This window comes from Gadus morhua, chromosome 12 (assembly GCF_902167405.1).
Source record: "Gadus morhua chromosome 12, gadMor3.0, whole genome shotgun sequence".
NCBI classification, from domain to species: Eukaryota; Metazoa; Chordata; class Actinopteri; order Gadiformes; family Gadidae; genus Gadus; species Gadus morhua.
The window spans coordinates 22,707,863-22,718,867 of NC_044059.1; the positions used below are offsets into that span (position 1 = coordinate 22,707,863).

Here is an 11,005-nt window from a genome sequence, read left to right on the forward strand (position 1 = left end):
TGACCTGTTTTTCTTCATCAGTCTTTTAGCAATAAGCATGATGAAGACGATGAAGAGGAAGCCAGCCACAGCTGCCAGACCAACTAGCCAGGGTTGGAGAGTTCTAGTCTTTGTCACAGGGGCTCTGGCACCTTAAAGAGTTGTTATATAATTACTAACTACATGGACTACATGGACCTGGGTTAAAAAAAAAAAACACCAAACCAAATTGAACTAAATGCAACAGATCAGAAAAGAACACAAAGAGAACAGACAATAATACAATAGGAAAAAATACCATAAGGAACAATACCGTTATTAGCTGAGCAGCTGGCAACTGACAGTAGCAGACCGATAAGTACTCCTGAAACGTTCATCCTTAATGTTCTCTCCCAGGCAGCCGACACTACAACCAAAGACGACTACACAAACAGGAACACTAGGACCTTTGACAACGACTTCTCAAACACAAACACTACAAGCGGACCTGACTCTTCGACAGCAGCTATGGACAGGACCAGACCTTTGGTCTCTAACTCAAGGAACGTTAAGTCAGTCATTATTGTCCTTGACACATATTAACAAGCTATTAAATTAGTGTGGGTGTGTGTGTGTGTGTCCTATAATTGAGATCAAAGTTTACAGTCCAGAGGGAGTGTATGCGGCGTTATGACTTAAGGTGTGTGTGTGTGTGTGTGTGTGTGTGTGTGTGTGTGTGTGTGTGTGTGTGTGTGTGTGTGTGTGTGTGTGTGTGTGAGAGTGTGTGCGTGTGTGTGTTGACATCCATTTTGTATATTGTTATAATGTCATTGTGTATTAGTATTGATTGTTTGTTACATTATATTTGTAATCACTGTTTAACTCACACACATGCATGAAAAAATGAAAATTTACTTTACTTGGTTTTCTCCCAAGCTATCAAAGGGGTTAAGAAAAGGCCTGAGTTGATATCAGTTCTTCAGGCTGCTTCCCATGATCATGCTCGATTAAATCAAATACATTTTTGTCAAGAAGTGTCTCGCAATGAATATTTTTTTGTCATATACTGCGAAGATATCGAGTACAATTCCAGATATAAACGTGGAGTCAATATTAGCCATCAATAGAGTGAAAGCTTTAGGCAGCGTTGCCTGCTGAACCATCATGTTGGTAGAGCGAGGGGAGAGAGGCCTGGCCTGGGATATTAAGTATTGGTTTGTGCAGTTGGAACGGTCTTTCCCAAATTAAAATGAGCAGCGATTCTGGCTCAGCGAACAAAACCCAGCTTTGTGATTCTTCTGAAAATTACGGTCTGACTTTGTCTGGGAATGAGCTGCGAGCTCATGTTTGATTTGCTCTGGCATATGATACACATTTGCGAAATTGGTCAGGAAAAATCAAGCTTCTTACTCACACAACTATCGAATGGCTATGCTCATATTTGAAAAAATCTGCTTGGGCAATCCAAACGTTTTGTTTAAAAAGAACACCCATACACCACTCAGCCATTTATTCCCCTGCAAATTTGTACGCAACACCACTAATTTTGTCTTTGTAAACAGAATCAAAATATGGAATATGGAATCCCCAATAATGGCTGTAAAACAGAGAGGAAAAAAAACGCACCATAATGTATAATTATTAAATTGAATAAATGGAGAAAGATATCAAATCATATCTTTTCTGAGAAACTCAGATTTGCTCTGATCAGACATCCCTCAGGAACCTTTTAGAAGTTGGACACGTCCTTATTTTGCATGTTCTTGAACGCACACTGGTAAGCGATCTTCTCCATAACCTCTGAATCCTCAGCCCAAAATATATTTTTTAATCTCAGTGTTTGAGAAGAAATACTAATTAGTATTTTGTGAAATTATTAATTAATTATTTCACAAAAACACACAATGCAAAACTGAGACCCAGACCTGAAATCCTCATTGTGCATAGATATCTATGAACCACAAAAATAACAATAATAAAAAGAGAGAAATTGAAACACATTAAAAGTTAAAAAGGAAATTTGAAAGGTGGAAGCGTGAAAAATACAGATGAGCTTATGGCAGCAAACCCTTTTAAACTGGAAACATTTTTTAAGTTTTTTTTATTTATTCATATTTCCCCTAAACTCATCAGGTTAAAAACCAGGTTCAACACAAACCAGTTCAGACAAGGCTCTCCATTCATTATCATTATAGCCTAATAATAACTTTCTAATGCATAAACCATCCAATGTTTATTTCAAGTTGGCTTGACCTACTTTCCTCTGACCCTAAATAGCTTTAATGACAGATTGATCTGACTGTACACCAGCCTAGCCGACTAACTAAATATAAACGTCCGGATTTAGCACACTGCTCTTCAAGGCTATCTTATCAATACACCTACCTTAATTTATAATTTGTGTCCATTAAATTGGCATATAACATTACAAAAACAGTAAACGCCATCCAGAAACACTCTGGTTTGTTATCATGGCTGATCACAAACTTTGTTATCAGCCATGAAGTTTAGGGCTCCTCAATGACTCTGTAGATGGTTCTGGCTGTAAAGAACAATGATGTGAGTTGTTCAACTCAGATGGTTGAAAGGATCTTTGATGAGTAGATGAACTACGCACGTCTCCCATAGAATGTTGCAAATAAATACTGCAGGCCTATCTGTCCTCTGGTAGTACCTTACTAATGAAACAGGAAATATGGTTAATGCCAATATTCAGGTTTGAGTCTGATACGTGACTGATAAGATCTACAATTTGGGCAGCTCAAGTGACTTATAACCATGACCTTGTTTAAAGAAGCTTGATTCCTTGGTTAACCGGATATGCAAAGTCAGAATTCAGGGAAAGAATTATGGGTTCCATAAACGAAACATCCAGTAATTTCAGTTCAGTAACCATTATTCACGAAGGGAATTGTCAAGCATTAACCCTCAATATGTTATATTGACAATAAATTATAAGGCTACGTTTAATTATTCCAGCGTTTTTAATGTTGAAGGGCAAGGCCATTCATTTCATTGTAATTATACAAAACACACAACAAACAAAAGCAATTCCCCAGATGATATTCTTTCCAAGCTCTAGGGTTGGGTGAAAGGTGATAGGTCAAGCTTATTTGCCATGTTTTCATACTCATGCTGGTGACAATGACTCATCAAATGTTGATTATATTAATGATGATATTTTTGGAGGGAGGGATTGTTATAATAGGGAACCTAGTTTAGCTTTAACATTAGCATCACCTATTAATGTCTCTTAAACAAGTGCCAAAGTATTACTACAACAAACACAATTTCAGCTTTGAAAACACAATATATATTTTTATTTTGTAACACACTGCATTTCCAACTATGTATTTTCTTTATAATTTATATATAATCTATATAATTTTCACATATATATGTGTCCTACATCCTATATCCATATCATATCAAATTAATGGAACCTAATTAGACTCATCTATCAATCAATGGGGATGATTTTCTGATATTAAAACTTATCTATGGAGGATTGGAGGGGGTACTTGGACGATTTCAAAAGAGGTATATTTGTTGTTTGAAATTGGTTATGAAAGATTGCAACCAACTGAAAACTTATGAATTTTACATTCCATTTTGGACAAGTCTATTCTGCTGGATGCCCCTCAATTCTACACACTGTACCTTTAATAAAATGTGTTGAATCTGAAGGGCACACCTCACCTCACCTTCAAATGTTTTGTGCTGTTAAAAGGAGTACTAAGATGAAAAGATATCTGAGCGGAAAATTTGGTTGGCTCCAATTTTGCCTTGATTCTTTCATCTTTGTATACAAACCGTTCCAGTAACGGTAAGTGTTAGATGAACAACAACTGAACCACGCTTCAAAACCATGAATGTAGGAGCAATGAAAGTATTCTGGAAATGATCCGCCCCCTCTTCTCCACCGCTCTGCTCTATCTTGCTGTGGTTGGGTCCTTTTGACTTGAAGCAAGCCCCCTGCGGGAAGGAGCCAGGTATGTGTACTGCAAAAAAACAAAAAACACAAACACAGTGCGTGAATTGATGGTGTGTGTGTATATGGAGGAAAGGATTCCTCATGGACAAGGAGGACCTTAGGCCACTATGTATTGTGGAATATGATGATAGATAATCTATTTTCATATATCTATCATCACATATATGATAGATAATCTATCTTCATCTATCTATCATCACATGTATGATGATAGATCATCTATAATCATATATAATCTATTGAAGGCCATGGATGTGCAATGCATTAGGTTTTACTTCTAATGGCAAATGTGCTGGCTGTAAGGAGGCAAAAATGTAATGGAACGTAATATTCCAGTTTATTGATTCATATAATCTGTTTACCTTAGAATATAATCATTCATTTCTACCACAATAACAGGGCCCCGTGGCGGAAACAACAGCTACCTTACAGATAGAAGCACAAAAGGTACACACAGCAAATTAAAATAGTATCTCAATTGAAAGTGTGTGTATGTGTGTGTGTGTGTGTGTGTGTGTGTGTGTGTGTGTGTGTGTGTGTGTGTGTGTGTGTTTGTGTGTGTGTGTGTGTGGTGGTAAATCCCAGGGTAAGCCGTCAAAGCGGGACTGGTGTGTAGAGGTTAAAGCGAGCCACAGGAGCTTGGGTTTTTCTAAAAAGCGTAAGCTGATTAAAAGGACAATAGCACTAACATAGTGTTGTTGAACAGACTGCACCATGCTGTGGGACTCCATGCTGGTAAGCCTCGATGGAAAGTGGGCTTGGATATAAGATGATTCTTATTGGTGGCAGGATCCTAGGAACAGCATGGCGGACCCTAAGCATGACTTATATACTTACAAGGAAATAAATATCATTACTATTTCTATCATTTGATACTACTGTTCAGTCATGAAAAAAAAGTACCTTATTCATGCTGTGATGGGGACCGCGTGTTCCGGGTCATCTTCCACTTTCTTGCAAAAGACCTGCCGAAACAGGAAGTTCCAAAGAAACAACGTCAAAGAGGTGTTGACAGTCAGTATCCAAGCCGACAGCGGATGCATATTACTGGATGGCTGGTAGAGGTGGAAAGACTGCTTAGATGTGCCGAAGGTTTGGCATGAAAGTGAGCTGGCTGCTGAGGTTCCTTGCTTGTGCTGGACAGCTGTTCAATTGAAAAGTTGGTGCTCGAGATTGCTAGTCAGTTGAAAGACAGTTATGTTGGCGCAGGTAGAAGAACACCTGCGGGTCGTATAGTCTGTGGGTCAATCGCACAGCTTTGATGACATAACTCAAATGACTGGAGCTGCTCCAGTCTGTTAATCTTATCATCTGGTTTGTTTCGGAGCAGGGTAGTCAGTCGGGACGGGTTGGTAGGTAAATTGTGTTGCTCATATCGTTGGAAGGATTCAACATTTCTATGTTGATTTTCTGATTTGACTGTCAGTGTAGCTCAGATTCATAGAGGTTGTATAGTTGTTATTTTACCAGCATACTGAATGACAGCTCTGTTCACCAATGACAACGGCCAGTTTAATTTACCCTGCGTATACAGGGATTAGAATAATCTGTGACATGGCCTCTCTTTGTCCTTCACAAACCGACACATACAGGACACCTGGATAATCCATTCACACTCAAGGTTAATGAATCTCTATAATTTGCAATGGACATTCCCCCGCGGCATCGATCACTATGTGATATTAATTTTTAATTATCCAGTTTTTGTTGCTCGTTGTACAATCCCTAGCACAACAAAATGGGTTTATGTTAGCTATTAGTTTATAATTCAAGTATTGCCACTTAGCTGAGTTTTAATTAGGTGGCAAAAATCTCCCTGAATATAGTCAATAGTATTAGCCATACACGGACATTTAATCTACAACTGGCAGTCAGCCACTTATCTCAGTTTTAAGGAGGACTCTGTTGAAAGGTTATGTTGGTCAAGAGACTACAGCAAGAACCCTAGAAACCGTTGAGAAAATGCATTCAACAATAAACACATCTGTATATTTTTTTTCGAAAGACTAAAATGAAAGACTATCGTTAAACAAGAATAAAAGACAACGATTGCAAAATACGTTTAGATCTACCTAATATAATCTGACCAACAATACAACTTTTCTTAGAAATGGTTGTGTTATGTTATCAAGGAAATTTGGGTAAATAGCTGTCATTCAGGCGGTTCAATGATCTTAAATCGAGATCCTACTGGACTTGACTAGCACTTTTTTCATAAAAATGCATCTAGATTTCTGTCATACGGGGCCGGCAGGGGACTACCGTCAATCCCATGTCCTCGTCACCTTAAAAAATACAACCTATACATCAAAAATATTAAGAGCCCATACAACATGCTACATAAAGTACCTTTTATGCAGGCTGTTGGTCCTCCGCTTTCCTCTGCTTGAAGGCCTCAGTCAGGATGAACAGCCAGTAGAAGACGGTGATGGACACGTTGACGACCAGCACGAACACAGCCAGGGGATGGAGCATGGTGCCACAGCGTCCCACTCACTCCGTCAGCCCGTTTGGTAATGAAGGAAACTCGAAAGAACCACTCAGAGCCTCTCCAATCTTCCGCGGCACCCCCTGCTGCTACACGTTGCTTAAACCTCAGGTCCAGAAACCCCTTAGTCCTACTCAAGAAGGCTGACTAGTTCCCCAACAACGAACGATGCTCATGTTTAGCACTGACATATAATGAACACATTATTGCTAACATGCCGGTCCCCCCTTTTTCAAACCAGACTGCAGGAACTGTCACAGTATTTAAAATATGGAATATAATATATTGAGGAAATATAGTGGGGTACTTTTCATTTAGCCATCATTATCATTAAGCCTCCATAGCCAAATTATTCTAATATATGGTATTAACATATTTTTGGAATGCAGACTGATATGTTACATGAACACTCAATCTTGACCAGAGGTTTACAGATTAGAAAAGAAACAATTTAAAAGCAGTACCTTGATAATAAACTTGTATGCATATTCTATTATTTTAAGTGTCACAGATCCCGGGAACTAAGCAATTGGCTGATAAAAAATACATTATAAATATACATGTATAATAAGATTTGAAAAATGGTCTCGCTTGCATGTAGTTATGTTATGAAGATATTGGGTCTGGGAAGAACGTTTATTGTGTTTTTGTTAGATGACAGATAGTTGTGTTGATAGATGATTGATTTAAAATGCAAGCCAAGGCTTCATTCCATAATGTTAAACAAGCCATAGCAATAACTGAAGACATCCTCTCAGTGATGAAACCAGTTTAACACAAATAATATAATAAGGGGAATAAACCCCATAATCAGTACAAGAAAATATAAAGCGGTCATTGAAGCTTGTATAAATTAAGTTTTATAATATACCCTTCAAGGCACAACACGTGATCCTCTCATTCCCCATCCTGGTCCCACATAGGCTACTCGTGGCTCTGTTGGACACAGTACACACCCCTGACCCCACTGGACGGTCGGCCCTTGTAAGCCCCATCTGCAGAACCATGTGCAGCCGGACTCTTGGTTGTGCTTCGTCAAACAACCGACTCCATCAGTCCAGTGCCATCGTTTATCACGTACAACTCTGTTGACCTTTACGTTGACAGTTAAGCTCAGGTTCTGTCCTTAGGATATCTTTCCTGGGCGATAAAGTACTTTCCGCCTCCCCCATCAGCAACTAAACATCCGTGAAAAATTCCCCGCCAAAATTCGGGGAGTGTATTGACCCAACCCCCACGTCTGTCCGTCCGTCCGTCCGTCCGTCCGTCCGTCCGTCCGTCTGCCCGTCCTGCGTCAACACTGCAGCCGGACCAGGCCGTCGGCGTACTGGAACTGCCCGCTGCTCTCGTACTCCAGCATGTCCAGCGCCACCTCGCAGCTCTCCTTGACCACGCGCTCGCCGTCGCCGCGGTGACGCTGCAGCACCTCCAGGCACTCCTCCTGGCCGATGGAGCCCAGGGCCTCGGCCGCCTCGTGCCGCACCATGGGGCTCTCGCCGCTGCGCTCCAGGGCGGCGCGCAGGGCCGGCACGGAGGCCGGGTGCTGCATCTGTCCCAGGACGTAGCCGATCTCGTGGCGGAACAGGGCGCTGGAGCACTGCAGGCCTGGTGGAGGGAGGGGGGGGCAGAGAGGGGGTTGATGGAGGCGGGCTCGTCATCGTCAATGACTTTAAATTGTCATTCTTGATTAAGCGGTCTGCTCTGGTCAAATAAAAGTAATGAAATCAATAAAAATCAATGAGTAGCGCCTTATTTATTAATCTACCAATAGCTTCATTACATTGTAATAGAACCTCAGCACAAAGAAAGGTATCAACACTGACCGAAGGCAAAAAGTCTAAGCTATAAGCACTTTGAGTCTGCCTCGTGTATTAAGAGATATATATAAATAAAGTTGCCATGCCTAATAAAAAAAATGGATTGCCATGGCAAATGGTTTGACAGATGCAAGGACACACACACACACACACACACACACACACACACACACACACACACACACACACACACACACACACACACACACACACACACACACACACCATCTCCTAGTGCCAGCACAGCCTCTTCGCTGCCGTTGTTGCGGAGGGCAAACATGGCCCTGTAGCGCTCGAACAGCGGCAGGGTCTCGTCCAGCAGGCTGGTGCGCAGCTCCGGGATGCTCTTCTTGGCCGCGGGAGGGGCCGGGTCCACGGAGGAGTAGGGGTTCTTGTCCGCCGCACCGTCCTCAGCGCTCCCCCCGCTCTGCAGCCACTCCAGCCGGCGCAGCGCCAGCTGGCACGTCTCTGCCACCTACAGGAGAGACAGGGGAACAGCGCTTTGTGACACGTCTCTGCCACCTACAGGAGAGACAGGGGAACAGCGCTTTGTGACACGTCTCTGCCACCTACAGGAGAGACAGGGGAACAGCGCTTTATGACACTTCTCAGGGCTCCATGGATTGGCGTTGCCCCGCTGCATGGTGTGCTACAGGCAGCACACACAGTAACCCTCTGACCCATGTGTTGTGTTTCAAAGCAGAGGGTTGACACAAACTTGGGCCCATGAAGGGTTAACCCAAGAACAAGTGGAACGTGGACTATTTCAGTAATACTTTTTATTTTATTAACGTGAAATGTTTCAGTGGTGGAGTCTGATCTACTGAATGTGATGACATTTGAAAATTGCGTATTAAGAGGACTGTTAATAAAGACATGGTTGACAAAAGCATTAACATTGTTTAAAGTACGAAAAAAATACATTTATAACATAAATGTCCATAATAATCGAACATAAATTATATTGATATTGTTATCGTTGCAGATTGTACTTGCTGATTGAAAAAATGAATATAGTTTGTTTATAGTAGTGATTCTATACCTCAATGACTGGGTCCTTTGAATACTCTTCAAGTATTGGCAGAACTTCTGGGTCACCAATCGCACCTAAAGCCTCACCTAGAGATGCAAAATACAGACAGACGTCACAGGACTTTTTCAGAACAATAAATCAGCATTCGACCAAGCCGCAACAAGAATGACAACATATAAAAATGAGGTTATGCATGGAGGTTGAAAGGGTTAAACATGTTTGGAGTTTATTTCTCTTAACATTTCTCCTTTCCCTATGCCAGCCAGCCCTACCTGCTTCGTGACGGACCATGGGGTCTTGCTTGGTGTCTTTCAGGACAGCCATTAGTGTAGGTATTGCTTGTCTGTCCTGCATCTGTCCCAGGCAGTAGGCAAGCTCGTGCTTCAGCAAGGCAGACTCGTCAACAAACGTCTTGCTAATCCACTCTATGGCTTCTGAACCTTAATGTTTGGAGAGTATTGACATGCAGTTACAATACATGTACAATAGATGTATAAAGGACAATGTATAGATGAAGCGAAAGCTTAGTTTTAAACTACCACTATTATTCATTACATTTTGAAGATGATATGAGAATACTTAATCCATCCAAGAAGTAGTAAAACAACCCCAACTGAAATGTATGTTGGGGTTTTTACTACTTTCATTTCTACTACTGTCATGCACAATGACAGTAGTAGAAATGAAGATGCAAAAATAAATAGGAAGATTATCAACATTGGAGATGGACATTATTGGCAGTATTGCTGTATTTATATGCTACATTATTGCAACTATACATTATTGACCATGATACACGAGTGGCAAAGAGACTCAAGGGTCCAGTAGGTGCATTACCTCCCAGGTTCCTCAGCGTGAACAGCGCCCTGAAGCGCTGAGACAGGTCCTTACTGGGGTCGACCAGGACGCTGCCAATGGCCCTGATCTGATCGGGACTGGCCATACTGGTGAGGTGGGGAACAAGCAAATACGCGTAGTCAAGACAAGATAGTCGGTAATTGCAGCAGGGTCATCAAAGATAGTAATTATATTGCTGACTTATTTTGACCAATGTAGACCCCCAATTTATTAGAGTAGAAGTTTGTATGACAAATATGGTCTCAAGATAGATAGATGTAATATATGTTTCAGGGGGTTGGGGGTAAATATTAAATATTTTTCTGAATAACTTTAATAGTTAGCCCTAAAACCCATCTAACAGAACACATCCTTCTACTGACAATAGTAATACTATAGTTATTATTGAACCATTCACGCAAGCATGTCCATGACGCTGTGCTTATGAAAGCAAGTAGACGTGGTGGTAAGTATCAGCTTGGCCACACTTTGGATTGGTTACATTTGATACAGTCCTCATAGTGGACCGTCAAATGTCAGGCAAATAGAAATCCATACTATATTATACTCACTTAATAAGACTTCCAAAGTGAGCTGTTTGGGTTAGTTGCTAGCCTGCTCTATTGCTTTTATGCAAGCGGTTCACTGTCGCATGGGCCGAGCTCTGGTGAAGTACTTCCGGATATGTGACTGTACTCACTACCAAATAAAAGAACTCACCAGGCAAGTGAGGGCACAGTAGTACAGATCTAATGCAGACTTTGCTATCTGTATCCAAAACGTGGTTATGGGAGTGTATCCTGAAGTCAAGTTCAAACCGTGAAACAATTCCTTTGCGGAATGCCCTTTAAAGAGTCTTATGCTCCCGAAAACACGGA

General features: G+C 41.2%; 1 protein-coding gene and 2 long non-coding RNA genes across 3 annotated transcripts in view; all 3 read right to left on the minus strand.

Moving 5' to 3' along the window:
- Positions 1 to 521, minus strand: part of LOC115556178 (uncharacterized) — a 1,763-nt gene extending 1,242 nt beyond the window's left edge. Inside the window, exons 1-2 of the long non-coding RNA XR_003978947.1 lie at positions 293 to 521; positions 5 to 131 (exon numbers count right to left, since the gene is read on the minus strand). This is a non-coding gene — a long non-coding RNA (uncharacterized LOC115556178). The remainder of the gene's footprint in view (positions 1 to 4; positions 132 to 292) is intronic.
- A 2,402-nt stretch (positions 522 to 2,923) lies between these two features.
- On the minus strand, positions 2,924 to 5,351 carry LOC115555319 (uncharacterized). Its single transcript, XR_003978862.1, has 2 exons — positions 4,856 to 5,351; positions 2,924 to 3,959 (listed from the first exon to the last, which is right to left on the minus strand). It is a non-coding gene; the product is annotated as an uncharacterized LOC115555319 (long non-coding RNA).
- Positions 5,352 to 7,041: 1,690 nt separating this feature from the next.
- On the minus strand, positions 7,042 to 10,854 carry dohh (deoxyhypusine hydroxylase/monooxygenase). Its single transcript, XM_030372117.1, has 6 exons — positions 10,700 to 10,854; positions 10,128 to 10,234; positions 9,563 to 9,730; positions 9,300 to 9,376; positions 8,483 to 8,732; positions 7,042 to 8,045 (listed from the first exon to the last, which is right to left on the minus strand). Exons 2-6 carry the CDS (start codon positions 10,231 to 10,233, stop codon positions 7,735 to 7,737), a joined length of 912 nt encoding a protein of 303 aa, XP_030227977.1. The 5' UTR covers position 10,234; positions 10,700 to 10,854; the 3' UTR covers positions 7,042 to 7,734.
- Positions 10,855 to 11,005: the final 151 nt, after the last annotated feature.